The following is a 21,230-nucleotide window of genomic DNA, read 5'->3' on the forward strand; positions in this document are numbered from 1 at the left end:
GAGTCACCTGCCGCCACCACACGTATCTTCCTTCTCTGGGAAGCGGCAGAATTTGTTCTGTACACTGTACCTTCCATAGCCACCTTGGTGTGTTCTGAGCTCTGCAACTGCAGTTCTCGCTCCTCTGGCCGAGAATCGGCGTCCAAAGTGAGGGCATGGAATCGAGACACAGCATGACTCCTGACAAGCCTGCTTTTTTGTGTCACATTCCTCCACAGGTTTGTCTCCTACATTGTCTCCTACTCTGGTCTAAAGAGAATTTCTTCATCTTAGCCTGGTAGCTCCAAGTGTGGATAAGTGAGCCCCAAATTGCTGTACCTTCTCTTCCAGCAAGGCAGCCAGCTTGCATTTGCTGCAGGTGTAGTTTTGCACTTTCTCAGGCAGGAAGACAAACATGGCACAGGTGTTGCGGGTCACTGAAGCAGCTCCTTATCTTACTTTAAGCTCTCCACTGGAGCCCAACTTGTATAAAGTGAGGCCACCTCTCTGCAAGTCTTACCATTGCTAAGCTGGTAAAGCTTGTTTTCCTGGCAGTAGTTCACACCAATTAATTTATAGCTACCGGGCAATCTGCTCTGGCAGAGTGGGACAGAGTGTGGGTCTTGTTCCCAGAAAATCCCTTCAGTTAGGTAGCACATACCTGGGGAATGCAGTCTGGCACCTTAGATGTTACATTCAATTTTTGCATATTCATTCATTCCTTGGTGAGCTGAAGAAAGGGCTCTCTTTCAGAAGACCTCTCAAGACAAAAAGCCTTTTAAAACACTGCTTTCTCCATTGTCTTTCATCTAAATGCAATATTTTATTTAGAAATATATTTTAGGAAGATATATTCAGAGCCAGTGTGATGGTGTCAGTGAACAGGGTGATGGTGTCCGTGAACAGGGATGGCCTAGTACTGCAAAGACCCAGATTTTAATCCCGTGCTCAGCCATAAAGCAACCTTAGTGACCTTATGCCAGGGACTCTCTTGGTTTAACCAGCACTGCCCAGAGTTCCTTGCAGGAAGAGTGGCATACAGTTGCAAGAAGTAAATAAATATCAAGCCAAGTTTAAAATTATGTTTAAAAAATCATTGAAGACGAGAGAAACAACAATAGATTCAATAAGGAGAGCTATGGGAACACAGGAAGATTTTTTGTATTAAGTCCAACAGTTGATCCATTTAGGACAATACTGGGTATGCTGGATTGAAATGGCTCTCTAGGGGTCTCACTCAGCCTTACCTGGAAATGTGGGGGGTTGAATCTGGGATTTTCTGTTCGCAAAGCAAATGTTCTACTGCTGAGCTGTGGCCCTTCTGCTATCTAGAGGGCTATTTAAATAACACAAAATCTTTAAACATGTAGGCAGGGAAACAATGTTGTTATAAGTATGCCCAAACAAATAAAGAAGAATTTAAGAAGAGAGAATCAATATTCGTAAAAAATCACAAGCTATAAACAGTAATGTGTGTTTGAGACAGGAAAAGTAAGTATAATTTGTAGACAAATTAAAAGAAAATAATTCAAATACTCTAATGCCAAAAGTTTACACAGCCACACTCTATCATGAATATCTAATTATCACACAACCTTTGTGAATTTACATTATTATAGAGCTCTTGTTGTTGGCATCTGTTTGTCTCGAGAGACAATGGAGTGCGCCTCTGGGGGTGAAGTCAAACTGCCTCGTTGGCAACACCAAAGTGACCTTCCCAGGCCACAAGTCTGGGCAGTGTGTATGGAGGTGCTGGGCTGCCCAGACAACAAGACCCCACTCTTGGTCTCACTTATGTAGTCCAAAGGAAAGCAGAGCAATACATTTGACACCAGCTTGGCTACAGCTGCCAGAAAGAGACATACAAGGCACTATCCAAGTGTTTTGGGGATTCCATTCCAGATTTGTGTAGGGTTTACTCCTTAGCCTTTTCTCCTCCCAAAGATATCCTTAAAGGCAGTGGAGGTTTGGTATCAGACTTTTCCTTCTAGATGGGCTACCTTCCCAGGTCAATGAGCCCCATCTGACCCTCACTTCCCTCTACAGCATGTGCAAAAACCGCCTTCTTGACCATTGGACCCACTATTGGTCTCATCCACTCAATCCCCCAGAGCCTGTCTTCAAGTGCAGGGGTGTCTCTAACTCACCAAGGGTTTGAGACGCATCAGCTACCTTCACCTGGTTTAGCCGGCCAGTCAAAGCCATTCCTAGGATGTGGCTGCTGTCACACACAGACAGCTTCTAGGAGCCACAGGGTGAGAGCTGAGAGCAGGGTGGTGACCAAAGGTGGACGAACTACCTCAGAAAGAGCATGACGTGTTTCCCACCAGAGGTACTACCTCTCCCTGACACCCCATATACCCAGTGGCAGAGGAACCCTCTCCGGCACCCGGGGGAGGGAAGCCCGTACAGAGTGTGCATGTGCGACATCCTGTATAGACTGTACATGTGCAGCATCCCATACGGAGTGTGCACATGTGGCACCCTGTACGGATGCCCATATGGACGGCGCGTGCGAGAGGCAGCCCATACGGACAGTGCGCAAGAGTGGCAGCCTGTACGGATGCCACATGAGCGGTGCCCATATGGACTGTGCGTGCCCTCGGCCGCTCTACAGCTGGGGGGAGGCGGGGCCATCTTATCACCCCGAGTGGCACCCGGAGCGGCCCACCCCCCACTTCGTACGCCCCTGCATACACCCCTCACTGGTGCTCTAGAAGCCCACATTTTGGACATATTAATTGGGGAGTGCCAACTAGATTCAAGGTTACCTGTGGATTGTTGAGGGTCTGTCATCTGCTCAGAACCCATGAAGGGTGCAGGAAAGCTGCTTGGACAATCTATTTCTCCTTTGCACAGGCTATTGTAATGACCCTCCAGATCAGCATGGACTGTGTTGCAGGTGGTTGCAGTGGGAGAGAGGAACCTCTCCAAATCAGGCAGCGGTAGAAGTGTTCCTCCACCAAATTTTGAGTAATTTCCCTATATCACCACTACCGTTGTTCCAATGGTGATATACTCATAGCTCAAACTGCTCAGGAGACCACATCCTATCCTTCAGAGAGGCTTTCCAGTGGCAGGAGAAGGATGGGTGTGTGACTGACTTTCAGCTCATGCAACCATTTAATAACTTTTAATGCTAATGTTAAAAGTTAGCTTGAAAAGCATGAGAGCTTTTCAAAATGAGATAAATGGCCTTTCAGAGAGAATTTGACATGTTTGCCTTTTGATTCCAAAAGTTTGCATTTTCAACTAGTTTAAGAACCTTTCCTTTCCTTGTTCACTTGGCACACATCCTGTTATTTTTCTGTTGCTCCCTTACCAAGGGTCATTGTGTGTTGACGATGGTTTCACCTGCAGCTGACCTAAATTCATCTCATTTGCTTATAATAAATAATGAATTCACCTTGCGCTTTGTGTAGCTGAAGTCAGAACCCATGCGCTAAAGTGGCTCAAAGTGCACAGCCACAAGCTACTGCAGACTTCCATTATGCATTCCCCATGGCGGAAGTAGTTGAGTACCAAACACTTTCCCTTCTGGTTTGCCTGGTATGGTATTGTGGCTATTTGTTGCTGTAGAACAGAGCAAGATACATTGGTTTTAAGAAGGTTGTGGGGCATGTATGGTGGGAACGTATGAAAGCTCATGGGATGATAATAATAATAATAATAATAATAATAATAATAATAATAATAATTTATTATTTGTACCCCGCCCATCTGGCTGGGTTACCCCAGCCACTCTGGGCGGCTTCCATAGAAACCAAAAATACACTAAAATATCACACATTAAAAACTTCCCTGAACAGGGCTGCCTTAAGATTTCTTCTGAATGTCAGTTAGTTATTTATCGCTTTGACATCTGATGGGAGGGCGTTCCACAGGGGGGGGGCCACTACCGAGAAGGCCCTCTGCCTGGTTCCCTGTAGCTTTGCTTCTAGCAATGAGGGAACCGCCAGAAGGCCCTCGGCGCTGGACCTCAGCGTCAGGGCAGAACGATGGGGGTGGAGATGCTCCTTCAGGTATACAGGACCGAGGCCGTTTAGGGCTTTAAACGTCAACACCAGCACTTTGAATTGTGCTTGGAAACGTACTGGGAGCCAATGTAGGTCTTTCAAGACTGGTGTTATGTGGTCTCAGCGGCCGCCCCCAGTCACCAGTCTGGCTGCCGCATTCTGGATTAGTTGTAGTTTCCAAGCCACCTTCAAAGGTAGCCCCACGTAGAGCGCATTGCAGTAGTCCAAGCGGGAGATAACTAGAGCATGCACCACTCTGGCGAGACAGTCCGCGGGCAGGTAGGGTATCAGCCTGCGTACCAGGTGGAGTTGGTAGACAGCTGCCCTGGATACAGAATTGACCTGCACCTCCATGGACAGCTGAGAGTCCAAAATGACTCCCAGGCTGCGCACCTGGTCCTTCAGGGGCACAGTTACCCTATTCAGGACCAGGGAGTCCTCCACACCAGCCCGCCCCCTGTCCCCCCAAAACAGTACTTCTGTCTTGTCAGGATTCAACTTCAATCCATTAGCCGCCATCCATCCTCCAACTGCCTCCAGGCACTCACACAGGACCTTCACCGCCTTCACTGGTTCTGATTTGAAAAAGAGGTAGAGCTGGGTATCATCTGCATATTGATGGACACCCAGTCCAAACCCCCTGATGATCTCTCCCAGCGGCTTCATATAGATGTTAAAAAGCATGGGGGAGAGGACGGAACCCTGAGGCACCCCACAAGTTAGGGCCCAGGGGTCTGAACACTCATCCCACACCAGCACTTTCTGAACACGGCCCAGGAGGAAGGAGCGAAATCACTGTATAACAGTGCCCCCAGCTCCTCTAGACGGTCCAGAAGGATGTTATAGTCAACTGTATCAAAGGCCGCTGAGAGATCCAGCAGAACTAGGAAACAACTCTCACCTTTGTCCCTAGCTCACCGGAGATCGTCAACCAGCGTGACCAAGGCAGTTTCAGTCCCATGATGAGGCCTGAATCCCGATTGGAAGGGATCCAAATGGTCTGCATCCTCCAGGCGTGCCTGGAGTTGTTCAGCAACCATGCACTCAATCACCTTGCCCAAGAATGGAAGATTTGAGACTAGGCGATAGTTGGCCATCGTGGCCGCATCTAAAGATGGTTTTTTTAAGAAGCGGTTTAATGACTGCCTCTTTCAGCGGATCTAGGAATGTTCCCTCACGGAGGGAAGCATTCACCACCCCGCAGAGCCCATCGCCCAGCCCTTCCCGGCTTGCTTTTATTTGCCGGGATGGGCAAGGATCAAGGAGACAGGTGGTTGGTTTCACTCGTCCAGGCAGCCTGTCCACATCCTCGGGGGTAACGGATTGAAATTGATTCCATGGGAGAAATGGACTTGAGTTTATCACAAACACTTTGGGCAAAGGACTGTAGAGGGTTGAGGACTGGGGTGTCTGAAGGCTGAGTGGCCTGATCCTGCTGTTGGCCCAGCTCCCTTTTATGCTCTTTGAAGGGCTGTTGCCCAATTCTGCCGTCCTTGGCTCCTAGTGTGTGGGGAAATAGGAAGGCACTGGGAATGTGTCTTTCAAGCCAGTTTCTCTCTTTTGCTCCCACACCCCTGCCACTGCTTAAACATCTAACTTGATAAACAATTCTGAATATCAGGAAAGCTTGTTTGCTATTTTTTTGTGACATTTTGGTTGGTCCAATGAAGGTATGAGCCTATCCTGGCATTTGGAAGCAATACTAAAAAGGGACAGTGTTTCTGTTCTTTATTGTACAATCTCTTGGCTCTTTTGTAGGGGAGTGACTCATGATTTACTAATGTTTGGATTGGCACAGAAAATGTTTTGGGAGCATTTGTATAGCATAGAACATGGTTCCAAGCAGAAGTAACTGCATCAATTTTCCCATGGGAATTGCTTTCTTAAGGTTGTATGTTGCATCTCACTGAAATGCCATCAGAGAAATAACCTATGTGAAAGGCAATGTATTGAACAACTTGCCACCATTTCCCCTTTGCCCCAGAATTATATTACGTCAGGGCACTGTGGGAAATTAAAAGGATCCAGCCACTTGATGCTTCTTGCGGTCATGGCTAGAAAAAAACATTTATGGTAGGCCAAAGATAGGCCTTGAGAGCTGGTTCAAGGCTTTCAGGTGCTGGTGCTGCCCCAACAGTGGCTAAGCTCAGCATTACTATTTCCCTCAGGAATTAAAACGGGGGACAGGAATGTTTAGATTTTTGGGGTGGTGACGGCTATGGGGCAAGACCTTTGGTGAAAGTGGACTTGGGCTATGTGGCACTGTAATAAAGAACATAGCATGTTTACAACCATTGTTTCAAGTGATGTTAATTATCATTCAGCATCAGGGAGGAATATTATAAAATGAGGAACTTAAGACAACCATGACTGTTTAATTATTTCTAAGTCAAAGTTAGCCACACTCGCATCCTTCCGACTGTAATTTTGAATATCTGTTAATGAACTTCTCAAATGCTGTGCTCTCACTTTTGGTTGCTTCTTATGCTTTTGCTAGTTCTGGCCCTTTAATTGATTTACTTATCTGTTCATTCACATGATTAGCAAGAAGGCAATTTAATTCAGGGATGAGAAAGAATGCTGAATTGTAGTTGTAATCAGAAGCCTGAGATTAATAATTCCTAGTTCACTCCCAAGAAACACCGAAACCAGGCAGAAATCGGCTCCTCCAAACAACCAGAAAACAACACTGCATCTGAAAAGTTGATTCCTGCTGTGTGCATTCAGAGAATCCAGTGTATGTGCACGTACAGGGAATTTCCTACCCGGCAGCCTGTGAAGTAATATACTGTAATGGGCTCTAGTGATCATGTGCTCCTTGCCAAAAGCCTAATTCAATTCTGTTCCACCTTGCCTCCTACACTGGTGCTCTGGCGAGGCTCATCTAGTGCCTACTCTGGTGTCTTTTTATTGTCCAAACCTTTTAAACTCTATTTCATTGCCTGGTTTCATTACTTATTTATATACCACCTTTTTCTTCCAAGGACCTCAAAATGGTATACCTAGTTCTCCTCCACCCCATTTCAGCCTCACAACAGTCCTGTGAAGTAGGTTAGACCAGTGCTTTTTCTGGGGGGGGGGGGGATGCAGTGGTACATATACCCTTAAACATTTTGTGAATCTAAGTTTGGCCTCATTGAGGGGCAGTATTTCAGCATGAGAAGGAAAATGAGAGTACACCTAAACATTATTATTTTTTTAGAAAAAGCACTGGGTTAGAAGGGATGGTGAATGGCCCGAAGACTTGATCTTGCTGCTTCTACTGTAATTGGTTTTCACTTGTATTTTGCAGTTTCACCCAGTAAACGAGTCTGTGGCAACACAGCGTTCTACAAACGTTTCGGATTCAGGGAGATTTGCGCTGCTCTGCGCGCTCCAGAAACATGGGGCGGCTGCGCAGCGCTTCGCTTCCACAGCGCCCAAGGAACCCGGATGCTCCGGTTCTCCGGGCAGGCCCTCTTCCTCGGCACACTCTATCCGTTTCGCTTGAGGAAGAGGGAACTCAAAACCACAACTCCCATAACCCCGCGCGAGTAGCTTCTGCGGTGACGCGACTCCATGACAGCCGGGGGCCCCGAAAGGAGTCTTACAAAAACGCTTTTACTGGTTTCCTCCTCGGGTCGCGCATGCGCTGCTGCCGGAGCCCTCGATTTTTTTTCTTCCCTGAGGGGGGGGGCGGGGGTGGAATGTTGTAGAGCGGCGAGTGGGCGGAGCAGTTGCGGCTGCCTCTCTCTCTCTCCCCCCCCCGCCCCGTCCGCCCGTCCTCCCCAGTTGCTAATATGGCGTCTCGGAGAGCTCGCTCCGCCTCAGGTCAGTTGAGAGCCCGGCTTCCTCCAGGGCCGCCTGGCGCAGTTTCCATGGCGCTCGAGCCTCCCAGAGCGGAGATGGCCTGCCTTGCGCAGAGAGACGGAGCCGGTTGATGGAGGAGCTGGTCAGTCGTCTCGACTTGGAAGCCCCACTCGCCCGCCTCTTCCCGGGCTTCTCTCTCTCAATCCTGCCCTGCTCTTTCGCCCACCCGCAATCCGTGGGGCTGGGGCGGCCTGGCTGGATGCGCGCGGCTCCAGAGTAGGCGGGGCTTGCTCAGACCCCTTGCCCAAGGGGGCGGAGGGTGAGGGGGTACAAATGTATTAGAGGCGGCGAGGGTCAGGGCGCTTAGGGGCCTCCTCCAGCCAGGACATTTTCTCGCAGTCCCAACCTAATCAGGCTTTTTCGGAAGTAAGGCTCTCTGCTCAGTGGTTCTCACTTATTTAATAAGTGTGCTGAGGGTTGGCCATAATAAGAAGCCTGCTGGGTCAGATTAAAAAAATTCACCTTGTTTAGGATCAGTGGCTACCCAGATGCCCATAGGGAGCTCACAGTGGGTTGGACTGGATGACCCTTAGGGTCCCTTCCAGCTCAACAATTCTATGATTCTAACAAGCAGAGCCATTTCCTGCTGTCAGCTTCCCAGCTGCTATCATTCAGATGCATGCTGCTGACCCTGGAGGCTCTGTGGCTTAGAGTAAGGAGTATTAGCTTTTGGTAGGTTCATCCAGCACTAATTTACTTCAGTCAAAGCCTCATGACGCCTTAAAAACACTAACTGGTGTATTTATTACAGCATAAACTTTCATGGTCTCAAGCCCACTTTGTTAGATGCATCCATGTGGGCTTGAGTCCGCAAAAACTTACGGTATAATTAATACATTAGTTGGTTTTCACGGTGTTGCGAGACTCTGATTGTTTTGACTCAGACTTTGACTCCGATTGAGATTTAACACAAAAAATTAACAATGGAAGGCTACCTTGTGATCCAGGATAGTGCAACAATGCAGTGTATTTGCTGGCGAAATTAAGAGGGAGAGGGTTTGGTTTCTCTGAGGAAGCAAAAATACAGTTGCTCTTTTGTCACCCTATCCACTCCGTCCCCTAGTCTAGTTTTCAGATTACTGCTTTTAGCTGTACGGCTATTCTTTCACCTTATGAGTCCCCTAAAAATTTAAAGCGTGGCTGGGATAGACAGGCTCCAAAAAGCATATATATCATGCAGGTGTGCCTGTCTGAGAGAAGAGATTGGCTGGCAAACTCGGGTTTGTTGCTCTACCATGAGTGAAATGACTCTTAGGGTAAGCCTGTGCAGTGGCTAAGGTGTCACATACAGAGAGAAGATGGCTACATGTGGAACAGTTATCACTTGGCATATTTTATGTAGGTATTAATATGAAGTCAGAATAGTAAAGAATTTAAAAGGATAGATTCTTCTGCTCGCACCATTTGTTCTTGTGGGTGAGGTGTGTGTTTTCTAATCCGTGTTAATGAATGGTTGTAGTTATTCCAGATTAAGTAATGTTGCATGCAAGATGTTCTGGGTATGTGTTAACGGCTGTCTTTTATTTTACGTTTCATCTCTTCCATCCTTGATGTAACTGCCTGCGCTTCCAGCTCCATACGACATTTACCTGAATTTACATAGTCTTTTTGTTGTATGATAGGAGAAGCCAACTTGGTGCCCTCCAGACATGGTTGTACTCTAGCTCCCTCCAGCCCCAGCCAGCAGGATGAGAGGAATGATGAGAGCTGTAGTCCCAACAACACCTTGAAGGCACCATGTTGGCTACCCAGGCTGCATGAGTATTCCCATACTGATGGCAAGAAAGTCGATGCATTGTCTTTGCTGGTCTTGCCCACATGGGCAGGCAGGGAATCCACACCTGGGGTTTGGGTATTAGTAGAGGAAATGTCCTCCATGGCTCAAAATGAGAAATGAGTCCTCAGCCACTTGCCATGTGTGATGCCACTCCACTCCCCTTTATTCAGAGATTGAAAGTTGCTCCCTTTGGCTGCCTTGCAGCTCTTTGGCTTGTCATTGCTTTAATTTTGCATAACTGAGGTTAGTGTTATTTACACTTCGAATGCCTTAGGGAGAATTATTTTATTTATAATTTTAAATATTTTAGGTAGGTGTTGAGGAAATGTCAGCTGTGAATGACACTGGAAAGCATAGATAATTTAGGGCTCCCACTAAACCCATGACATTATAAGTTATGGGGATTTTGAGCTCCGACAGAATGTCATTGGTTTCCTTCACCTAATGACCCTAAAAACTTACATTCTTAGGGATCACGTTTGACAGATTTACTGCACAGGAAATGAAGGCTAGTGTTCATTTTCATCCTAGCTCTTTTGATTTTCTTTGCTGTGAAATCTCTTTTGAGTATTCTCCCATTATGTTGAAGTACAAAATACAGACTTAATGCTCCACCAATCCATGACATGATTGCCTGATCTTAAAAATTGTGAGTGTCTTGGCTTTCCTTTTTCAATTTTTTTACGGAACAACTATTGAAAGAACGTGAAAATCTGGCTACAGTAGTAGCTTATGTGTCTGTGTGCCTTTGGTTTCCCTTTCTTTCTTGCATGGAACTTCTTCTGAGTACTTTGGTTGTTGTTGCCATCTCTGCATTTTGGTAACACTGCAGGGATGTGCCTATTTTTGTATGCATGTGTGTTTAATGTGTACAGAGGGGAACTGGAGGTAAACCTGCAGGTCAAGGCCTTGGAATGGCCATGGAGTCTAATGGTAGGATATGTTCAATGATTGCATGTCACTGAAACACATATATCACACTGCAGAAAATGAAGGGTGCTATCTGAAATATTTACAGTACTGTTGCCTTAGTTGACTTGCTAGTATTCTGCTTTGTGGATTCCTGAGAGAGTGTTCTCAGATTAGTGCCACATAAGCAAACATTTTATATCCACAACATATATATGCATATGCTATATACTTCTTAAACTGAATGGGACCCGTTATCTAATAAGCTTAGAAATCTAGAAGTTTTGTTGCCTTTCCATAGTACTCTCAAATTGTACATTAGAATGTATAGCCTTTTTATCTTTATCAATATTCATATAATTAAGAAAATGCAGTAAGTGAGATCCTGCATAGTGTGAGGAGGCATCTACTTGTACAACAGGGCTTTTCCTTCCTCTCCTGCCCCCTGCAGCCCCATAGGCACCCCCCAAAATCTGCAGAGGGTGGGGGACCCTCTAGAACAGATTTGGGGAGCTTGCAAGGGACTGGAGGAGGGAAAAGGAAAAGAGAAACCAGAAGTCCTGTGGTGCAAGCGAGTGGACATCATTGGAACAGGGCTTTATTATGACTGCTCCTGTTCTGTGGAACAGCATACAGCCACTCTCTCCACTTTCCAGAGACAACTGAAAACATTTTTGTTTTTTCAAGCTTTCCCAGCTATATGAATGGGTCCCTGCCATTGGTGTCCAATTCGTATTGTTTTTAAACTCACCTTCTCATATTTTTTGTTTTAAAAAGCTGCTGTTCTTATAATTTGTACACTGCCACGGGATTTATGTGGAAGGAGATTAATATAAATAATTAGAGTAATATCTCCCAGTTGTTTTTATATAGCTTGATCTTCCTGAACAGCTGGATTATTAGTGTGTTCAGTTAAATCACTTTCATCAGGCATATGTTTGTGAATTAGCATTGCTGAGAGCTGCAACGCATTTACTCTTTTTTTAAAAGTGTAGAGGGAAACTAACTATGAATTTCTCTTTTAAAGAGCATGACAGTGATGAGGATTCATATGAAGTACTGGATTTAACAGAATATGCAAGGCGCCATCATTGGTGGAACCGAGTGTTTGGCAGGAATTCTGGACCTATTGTAGAAAAGTATTCCGTCGCTACTCAGATTGTAATGGGTGGCGTATCAGGCTGGTGAGAACCAATTGTTTTTAAATACTGTAGTGTGTTTTTAATAGAACAATTTTCTTCTGAAAGTATTTTTAAAGTGATATAAGTTTTGCATTTCTGAGATCACACTGAACTAGTAAAAGAGGTTTCAAACATTCTTATAAGCAGTTTTCAAAATATATTGGAGAAAAAATTGCTATCTTTTTTTTTTTTTAAGATAGGGCAGGGATGGCACAATTTGATTATGAGACTGGATTTGAATAGTTGGCGTTTTTAACTGTGACTAAAGATAATGGGTGATATTCAATGTCAGTTGAATTGGACTGGGACCAGTGAAATGAATGGACTGAAGTTACTTTAATCCAGGCTTCCTCAACCTCGGCCCTCCAGATGTTTTTGGCCTACAACTCCCATGATCCCTAGGTAGCAGGACCAGTCATCAGGGATGATAGGAATTGTAGTCTCAAAACATCTGGAGGGCCGAGGTTGAGGAAGCCTGGTTTAGACCATTGATTTCAATGGACCTACTCTGAGTGTGACTTCATACTTTTACATTTACACCTTAAACCTACAAATGCTTACAAATGAGGTATTGTAGTTCAGTATTTATTTAATTACCGTATTCTGCGCCCCATAGGATGCTCCAGCCCATAGGACGCACCTAGTTTTTTGGGGGGAAATAAAGAAAAAAAATTTTATTTCCCCCCCCCCAGGTGCGGGGCTGGAAGAACCAGGTCGGGGAACAGTGGGAAGGCACGCTCTGCCTCCCCGCTGTCCCCCGAGCTTGTGGGGCTGGCGATGGGCAGAGCTGTGCTGATCCCGGGATGGCAGGCAGCTCTGCGCCGCCATCCGGAGCGGGGCGGGACTTAGCACCCCGCTCCGGATGGCAGCGCAGAGCTGCGCTGGTCCCAGGACTGCAGGCAGCTCTGCGCGGCCACCGGGAGCGGGGCGGAGCTTCGCCTCCCGGTGGCCGCGCAAAGCTGCGCTGATCCCAGGACTGCAGGCAGCTCTGCGCAACCCTCGGAGCCGGTCTCCCGAGGGTTGCGCAGAGCTTCCTGAAGCCTGGAGAGCGAGAGGGGTTGGTGCGCACCGACCCCCCTCGCTCTCCAGGCTTCAGCGAAAGCCTACATTCGCCCCATAAGACGCAGGCACATTTCCCCTTCATTTTTGGAGGGGGAAAAGTGCATCTTATGGGGCGAAAAATACGGTAACTTCAGTTTCATTAAAAGATTTGGAAATAAAAGTGGGTTGGTAAAGTGAAACCACCCTCCTGTGGCACTGTAATGTTGCTGTTCGGAATGCAAAATAAAATAGAGCTAGATATTAGGGATTGACTAGGTAGAAAAAATAATCTTCACAAGTTCCACAGCGCTAAGGGACCTAAAAAGAAAGTATTCAAAATAGTGGTGTAAATTATATTATGACAATGCAGTTTATATCCATCAGCATCTTTATTACAGATTAGTTTGATCAACAGGATCCACCTATAGAAGTTAACTATCAAGTACAGTGGTACCTCGCATTAAGAATGCAATTCGTTCTGGAGGTCCATTCTTAACCTGAAACTGTTCTTAACCTGAGACACCACTTTAGCTAATGGGGCCTCGCGCTGCCGCCACACAATTTCTGTTCTCATCCTGAAGCAAAGTTCTTAACCTGAGGTACTATTTCTGGGTTAGCGGAATCTGTAACCTGAAGCGTCTGTGACCCAAGGTACCATTGTAACTGATTGCATGCAGTAATGTCATGTAGGCTTATTTATTCAGGAAAGTAGATTCTAGCCTCATTTTGCAAAGCCCACTAAATCATATCTCTTGTTGTGTTGTTAGTCTCATGTTGCTCTGTCTGGGTTGCGAATGAGAATAATGAGAGTTCCTGCATATTTCTTATCCCATGAGATTCTACACTTGCCAACAGTATTCAGTTAGGGAGTTTCAAAATGCACAATCTTGAGCACGAGAATGAGAATTCTGGAACACAGTAACCAATTATCAGATTATCCTCATTGCCTATTCTCCTGTGCACATTTAAAGTAAAGGTAAAGGTACCCCTGCCCGAACGGGCCAGTCTTGACAGACTGTGGGGTTTGTGCGCCCATCTCACATTTATTGGCCGGGGGCCAGCGCTGTCCGGGGACACGTCCGGGTCACGTGGCCAGCGTGACATCGCTGCTCTGGCGAGCCAGAGCCGCACACGGAACGCCGTTTGCACATTTACTTGAAAGTAAATATGTTGTGAGCCCAGTAAGTATGCACAGTTTGACAACTCAGACTGTAATCCAATAACACTTTCCTAGGAATAAACCCTATTGAACTTGGAGGTCCTTAGTTCTGAGTAGACGTGTATAAGATTGCACTGTTAATTTGTCTTTTCCTTTTTTTCTCCCGTTCCTCCAAGGTGTGCAGGATTTTTATTCCAGAAGGTTGGAAAACTTGCAGCAACTGCAGTAGGCGGCGGCTTTCTCTTGCTACAAGTATGCAGACTTTTAATTATTTAGAAAGTGCTATGATTTGAATATAGGCAAGTTAACTGCTCAGTAAACAGAAAGGGAAGTGGAGGCTGTAACAACAGCTGAATGGTTTTGCATAAAGTGGTCCCTGGAAGGTATTTCCCAGATCTCCTCATGCTGGTGCAGCTCTGCTAAAATCCATGTGAGAAGAACCACAAAGTGCCCATAATAAAACGTTAGCGTTTGGGTTGATGAAGTGTCGTTCAGTCTATCTTATCTCATTTACACACGCACACTTTAAAAATTAAAGTCTCTGTGAAAATACCATTATGCTCATTTTGTAAATATGACTACACAACATGAACATAGTTACCTTGTAACATCTAGCATCAAGAGTTTTCATGTCTCTTATTTAAGTATGAGACATTGAGGGGGCTATTTTGTAAAATATAACATAGCAATCATAAGTGGAAAGTGCTATTTGCTCTGGCCAGGGTGGAACATGGAAGGCATTTTTTGTTATTGGGGAGGGGGGTGTTCCCCTCACTGATAGTTTTAATCCCTACCCCCAGTGTTGGGAATGAGTTTCAGGCTGGCTCAGTTAAGGAGACTGACAAGGAAGAGAGAAGACTTTGGATTCAGCATTCCAGGGCAATATGATATGCCCCAGAATGCTGCTGAATGAGTCTCACTGCTGGTGGTACTTCTGTGCCTGTTGAGCTCTGGGTGGATGTACCAAGGGCCTCCAGTGTGGATGGACCATCCAACTAGTACAGCTTTTCCTTGCAAGTGGAGCCACACTTCCACCCCTTCCTAAATGCCTCCTCCCCCCACGCTGCAAGCTGGCCTTCAGCAAGGATTAGGATTCCCGTATGTAAATATACCATTAAAGACATTATGACTGTAAGCCAAAAATAGATTCTATAAACAAACTGATAGGTTTTAAGTGGCATGCCCATAAATACTATTCTAGCCTTTAAATATTTATTGCCGTCTCTCTGCTGATTTATCTTAAAATTAAAAGTTTAAAGATATATACAGTCTAGGGGGATTATGTTGTTAAAAAATGTGGAAGGTGACCTATTTTTAGCAGATAATAGTTTCCTAAATGAGTTCATTTCCTTAAATGCATTGAGAATTTTTTTTTGCTCTAGGTCTTCAGATGTCTGTCTTTTATTTTTCCTAGATTGCTAGTCATAGTGGCTATGTACAGGTTGACTGGAAAAGGGTTGAAAAAGATGTAAACAAAGCAAAGAAGCAACTCAAAAAACGAGCAAACAAGGCAGCTCCTGAAATCAACACATTGATTGAGGAGGTAAAGCATGTCTTACTTGCTTTTAAATATTGATTTTGCTGCAGCCTTGATGTGATGTTGGGTTTCAAGATGTTCCGTATCTTAACAACCTATGGTATGTTAGATGACCCTTGTCTCCAGGAAAAGGGGTTCTGAGTAAAGCTTTGGGCTGCACACTTCAAGTGCTGTGCCCCAGATGGCCTTTGCTTTACCCTGGACTTCAGCAAGAAGGGAGGGAATGCAGTCCCCACTCCCCATGGGAAGAGTCCTTCACTTGGGTATATTGCCTGACTTGAATGTTTGACTGTTTGGTGCCTGGAGGCCTTTTGACTGGTTCTATAGCATATTTTATTTATTCAATCTTCCATTGGCCCTTAAAGAGTCAGATGTCTGTATCCATGAAACAATTATATTTCCTTAGAAATAGGTTTTTATTTGAGAACAAATGCCACCTTAAAAAACTAAAAAAATGTACTTTGGCATAAATTCTGGTGCATCAAATGCACAAAACTGTATGCCACAATACATTTGTTAGCCTTTTAAAGGTGCCTAAGGACTGCAGATTTTCTTGCAACAGACTATTCCTCTGGAATTTTTATTTAGGGGTTCATTATTTAAAGTATTTATGATAAAACATTTTAAAGCATTTGAAATGTCACCGGGTGGTTGCAGATGCCTTCTACACAAGACTAAGGTAGATAGTTCCTTTTTAAAGCAATGAACAATCTTTCCACAACTAACAAAGCTCTACGTAGAGTTACAGTACTCCATAACTCTGGTGGTTATCCGAGTGCAAAAAGTATTTGTTTATTTTAAAAATGATTTTTTTATTTTTGCTGTAATGCCATTTCCACAGTCTATAGTGAACTCTCTTTCCTTTTCAGACAACAGAATTCCTTAAACAGAACATAGTTGTATCTGGCGGGTTTGTCGGCGGCTTCTTGTTGGGCCTTGCATCTTAAGGACATTTCTCTTCCTGCTGGCTTAACCATGATAATGAAGAAGGGTAGCAACACACAGTTCTTAAGTGAGGCAGTCTGAGTCGCTCTCTAATCACTCCAGAGCAAGATGGATGGATTTGCCAGACAAATCTTGAGTATTTTGCATTTTAGGCTTTTGCCTCCTTAAGCTTGCTGAAACAGGTTTGCTGAAAAATCTACAGTGTGTTGCATAGCATTCCTGAAGGAACAAGAACTGGCTAACTTTTGTCATGATTTTTATTATTGTATCTCCATGCAGAATTCAGCATATTTAATAAGCTATCTTTTGGCTCTACATCTTTTTTCCCCAATTTTAGGGATATATTTTTATTATTGTTTAAGACAATCCCATGCTGTGTTTAATTATGCCTATGACTAAATGTGTATATTGTGCTTCAAGCGCAGAACTAGCCATCTTCTGTAGAAACCACTGCAATAAAAATACTGTATACATCTGTAATACCTTTTTGCAAAGATGAAGTAACAGGCAATTGTGAACCTATTAAAGAGTGAAGATCAATCAATGTCTGATCTTTGCTTTTGTGTGTTTTCATATGTTGTATCAACTTGATGTGGTTCCATCATCAATCACACAAGCAGATTGTGGGCAATAGCAAATGTAAAAATCAGAGGAACAGAGGATCGTTTATAAGCAAATTGGAGGAATGACCCATTTCCAGGAAACATTTTAATGGTAGCAGCTTTTAGGATTGCTCCAGGAACAGCTTCAAGATGCAAACAAGTGTCCAGTGGAGAAATATATATGAAAGAGGGTTGAGGACTGGGGTGTCTGCAACCAGGCTGTACAGTTTACTTTCTCGGGTGCAGTACAGTGAGGGAGCATTCTTATAAAGGTGGCTTGGTCAGGACAAGTGGTGTTGGAAACTGCTGCCAATATACTGGGAAGACAAGGAGCAAGTGTTCAGAATACAAAAGGACATATAATGGACTTGCAAGCAAAGATGCAGTAAATGGACCGGTGACCAAGGATGCAGGTAAAACTGTGTTTTGTGTATGTAAGAATTGGCTTCTCCCCTGCATCTCTGTGGGCATTTAGCTTCAGCAGGGGGACCCAAGAGCTCCAAATCACACACTCCTTTTTAACTCTCAGAAGCTAAATAAGGATTAGCTGTTAATTTTGGGAAGCTGTAGTTCAAGAATCCAAGAGGACATGAAATGGTTGAGAGTGCAAGCTTGCAACAAACCAAGAATCTTCTGCCAAAGGACTTGTACAGAGCAAGCTACAGGCCAAATTATTATTTTTTAAGTCTACTCTCCAGCTCACAGTGATATTAAAGGGTACTGCCCCATTCTCTATTCTAGTGCTGCCATTGAGTTACAGTTCTTGTGAAGATGAAAAGAAAAAAGAAAAACAATCTGATGCCTTTGCTTAAAAGTTTTCCAGTTTCATATGCCACTTTTGCTGGGCACTCTTCATTTTTTGGTTCTTTGGGGTTTACTGGTCCTTTCTTGCATTTGCTTCTGTCTTGCAATACATTAGCAAATACTTTAGAATAATATAACGTTGTTTTCCCAGTTCTTGTCTCTGTTACCGTCCCTCAGGACTCAGTTCTTGGCCACCTTTTCTCTCTCTGGTTTCTCTAGTCTACAGACTTGATTAATTTATTTTGGCCTGCAGTATCATTGTGATGCTGATGAGAATTCAGCTCTTTCTCCTCTTCCTCTGCTCATTCCAACTGTCTTGCAGTTATTTCTATTGGGATATTGGATAATGATTTTAAAATACTCAGAGGAGAAAATTTGTGCCATCATCCTTTCTCCCCACCAAACCAATGGTTGGAACTCATGATAGGAACCTGGATAGCTCAATTGGTTAGAGCACAGTGCTGATAAGGCCAAGGTTGCAGGTTTCATCCCCATATGGGACAGCTGCATGTTCCTGCATTGCACGGGGTTGGACTAGTTCAGGTACCCCCAACCTTTGGCCCTCCAGATGTTTTGGACTACAGTTCCCATCATCCCTGACCACTGGTCCTGTTAGGGCTCATGGGAGTTGTAGGCCAAAACATCTGGAGGGCCGCAGGTTGGGGATGCCTGGACTAGCTGGTCCTCAAGGTCCCTTCCAACTCTACAATTCTATGATTCTATATCCCTCCAATTGCTGGACTCTTATTTACTATCAGCTGCAACCAACATTAGCAATGGATGATAGGTGTTGTAGTCCAAAAACATCTGAAAGGCAACAGACATTCCCTTGCTCTAAACACTTAATATGCTATCCTTCTCCCTCATAAGATAACATCCCTCTTCAGTTTCTCAGCAAGTTAAGACTTTAGGGGTGATAGCCCTTTCATTCTTGCATCACATTACTCCTCTGGTTAATATTGGCTTGCAGGTATCCCATAGGCATCTGGTTTGCCACTGTTAAAACAGAGTACTAGAATAGATCAACCTTTGGCTTGATCAGCAGGGCTCTTATTTCTTAAGAACTTGGAATGTTAGTTCAGCTCCCAAATATTAAAAATTACAAAACATGTAAAGGTAATATTTTATGATGGACCTACACCACAAAAAGATAGTTGATTAATAAATGCTTGGGTTTTTCTAGTTACTGAAAACCTATGGAAGTGTACACCATCACCCCTTGAATAAATACTTCTAAACTATCAATTGCAATCAAATGAAATATTTCAAAATACAAGTTATGAAATCCCAGGAGCCTGGCCTTGCAGGAACAGAAGATAGGATTTTGCTTTATAACTGCAATATCCCAAAAATTGGGATATGGTTTCTTGGAGAGGAAGTTGAATTTGGAAATCCTTATAAAGAGCAAATAGGCAGTTAGTACTACCGCTAGTTAATGAAGCACCCGGACTAGGTTGATCAGTATTCTTCAATGAGCTTCAAATGGAGAGAATTCTGTAATCTTTTAATTAACATTCATTTATTGCCCTGAGGAGCTCAGTTCAGCAGTGATGAGTCCATGGCTGCAGACCACCTGCTGAGTATTATTGTGCAGGGATTTGAACTTGTTTGAACCCAGTACTTAGCTGCTGCACTATCCAGGCCGACTGATGGTGAAACACACGCACACATGCACACACACATCTGAATTCCACATTCTTTCATCTTCTGGAGTAGTAGCTGCCTTGACTTGTATGCATCAAAGCAGAGAAATGGATTCCTGATGGGCTACTCCACCTTCGCCATCTGTCCATACTAATGTTCCCAACTGAAGGTATGAAAGGCTGCTGTACAATCCTGCATTTTAGCTGTAAATCTTTCAGTAGATAGCTGTTCTCTTGGTGGTTGTGACAATATCTGTTAAAGTGGAAGGATGCATCTGTTGTGTCATGTTCCAAGATTTTTAGGGTTGGAAGGGAAAGAACTTCCATCTTCCCGTGATATTTTGCATCTTTTGGAAATCCGTCTTCATCTCTTAGAAATTACATGTTAACTGCGCCATTTTGAAAAGTTTAGATTTATCAAGTAAGACATTTCCATTTCCTGACAAACTTGCCTGTATTTTTTCAATGAGGAAAGGTGCTGACATTCTAAGGCGTTTCTTACATTGAGCAATGATTTTGAGAAAGAAGCATTCAAAGAAATAAGACAACCATCATGTTTCCGAATCAGTGAAGCAAATCTGGTTACCAGATATTGGCCTCTGAGCACAGCTGCTTTTTGTTTTTTCTAATCTTGGGTCATTCAGATTACCACATTTACCACTTGATCCACATGTGAAGGAAGTACTTGGATTTAAGTTGCTTTAGCCCAATTGAAGCCGATGGGATTAAACTGACAGAGTGCCAAGTACTAGTTTAATTGGGCTATGGACTGTGTAGAAATCACTCATTCTGACTGCAGATAGAAAATCTATTGTATTAATAGGCACAGTTTACTTGAAGAACCCTTACAAGACGGATATGCCCTTGCAAGTTCAATCAAGGATTCTTATTACGTCAAAATGTGTAGACCCTGAGTTCATTGGGTATGATTCATGGCTTATAAGTGACACTGATAAATGAAGTGCAAAATTAATGTCTGACATACGCTTTCTTGGGAAACACAGTGTTGTTCTTCCAGAGTGGGATGAGGCTGGTAATGAACTAAATCTTTTACAGGACCAATTGTTGAGCTTCACTGTTTCCATTCATTTTGCAAGACTCGCTTACAACTCCTGTGGAAACTTCAGTGCAATTAATGGCGGCTTTACAGCGACAGTGCTCTCTGAACCCCCAACTTGTGTCCTTTGTGTAAAAGAGCGAAATCAAGAACAGTGTAAAAAATGTAGGAGGTACAAAGTTGCAGTCTTCCTGGACAACATTAATGATTCCACCAGCATGATGTCTACTAACGTTCTTTACATTTGAAATAATTTTCTCCCCGGATGCATAAGAAGAAAGGGCAACTCCTCCTGAATAAGACCAGGGGAGCATCTAGGCCTGCATCTTAGTAGTCAATTATCATATTTTTTGCTTTATAAGACTCACTTTTTCCCTCCTAAAAAGTAAGGGGAAATGTGTGTGCGTCTTATGGAGCGAATGCAGGCTGCGCAGCTATCCCAAAAGCCAGAACAGCAAGAGGGATTGCTGCTTTCACTGCGCAGCGATCCCTCTTGCTGTTCTGGCTTCTGAGATTCAGAATATTTTTTTTATTGTTTTCCTCCTCCAAAAACTAGGTGCGTCTTGTGGTCTGGTGCGTCTTATAGAGCGAAAAATATGGTGATTGAGTCCAGCAAGTCCCCAAACAGGGCTCAAATGTAACAGTCCTCCCCTGAGGTTTTCCCTCCAGCGATGGGCATCAATAGGGGGGAGCCCCCACTCCAGTTGAACCATAATCCCTATATCCCCAGC

General features: G+C 44.2%; 1 protein-coding gene across 1 annotated transcript; it reads left to right on the plus strand.

Moving 5' to 3' along the window:
• Nucleotides 1-7,402: 7,402 nt before the first annotated feature.
• FUNDC1 (FUN14 domain containing 1) lies at nt 7,403-16,933 on the plus strand. Its single transcript, XM_082221369.1, has 5 exons — nt 7,403-7,805; nt 11,558-11,714; nt 14,088-14,163; nt 15,326-15,454; nt 16,318-16,933. Exons 1-5 carry the CDS (start codon nt 7,775-7,777, stop codon nt 16,393-16,395), a joined length of 471 nt encoding a protein of 156 aa, XP_082077495.1. The 5' UTR covers nt 7,403-7,774; the 3' UTR covers nt 16,396-16,933.
• The last annotated feature ends 4,297 nt before the right edge of the window (nt 16,934-21,230 follow it).

Source organism: Podarcis vaucheri (genome assembly GCF_965113315.1).
Source record: "Podarcis vaucheri genome assembly, chromosome: 4".
NCBI lineage: Eukaryota > Metazoa > Chordata > Lepidosauria > Squamata > Lacertidae > Podarcis > Podarcis vaucheri.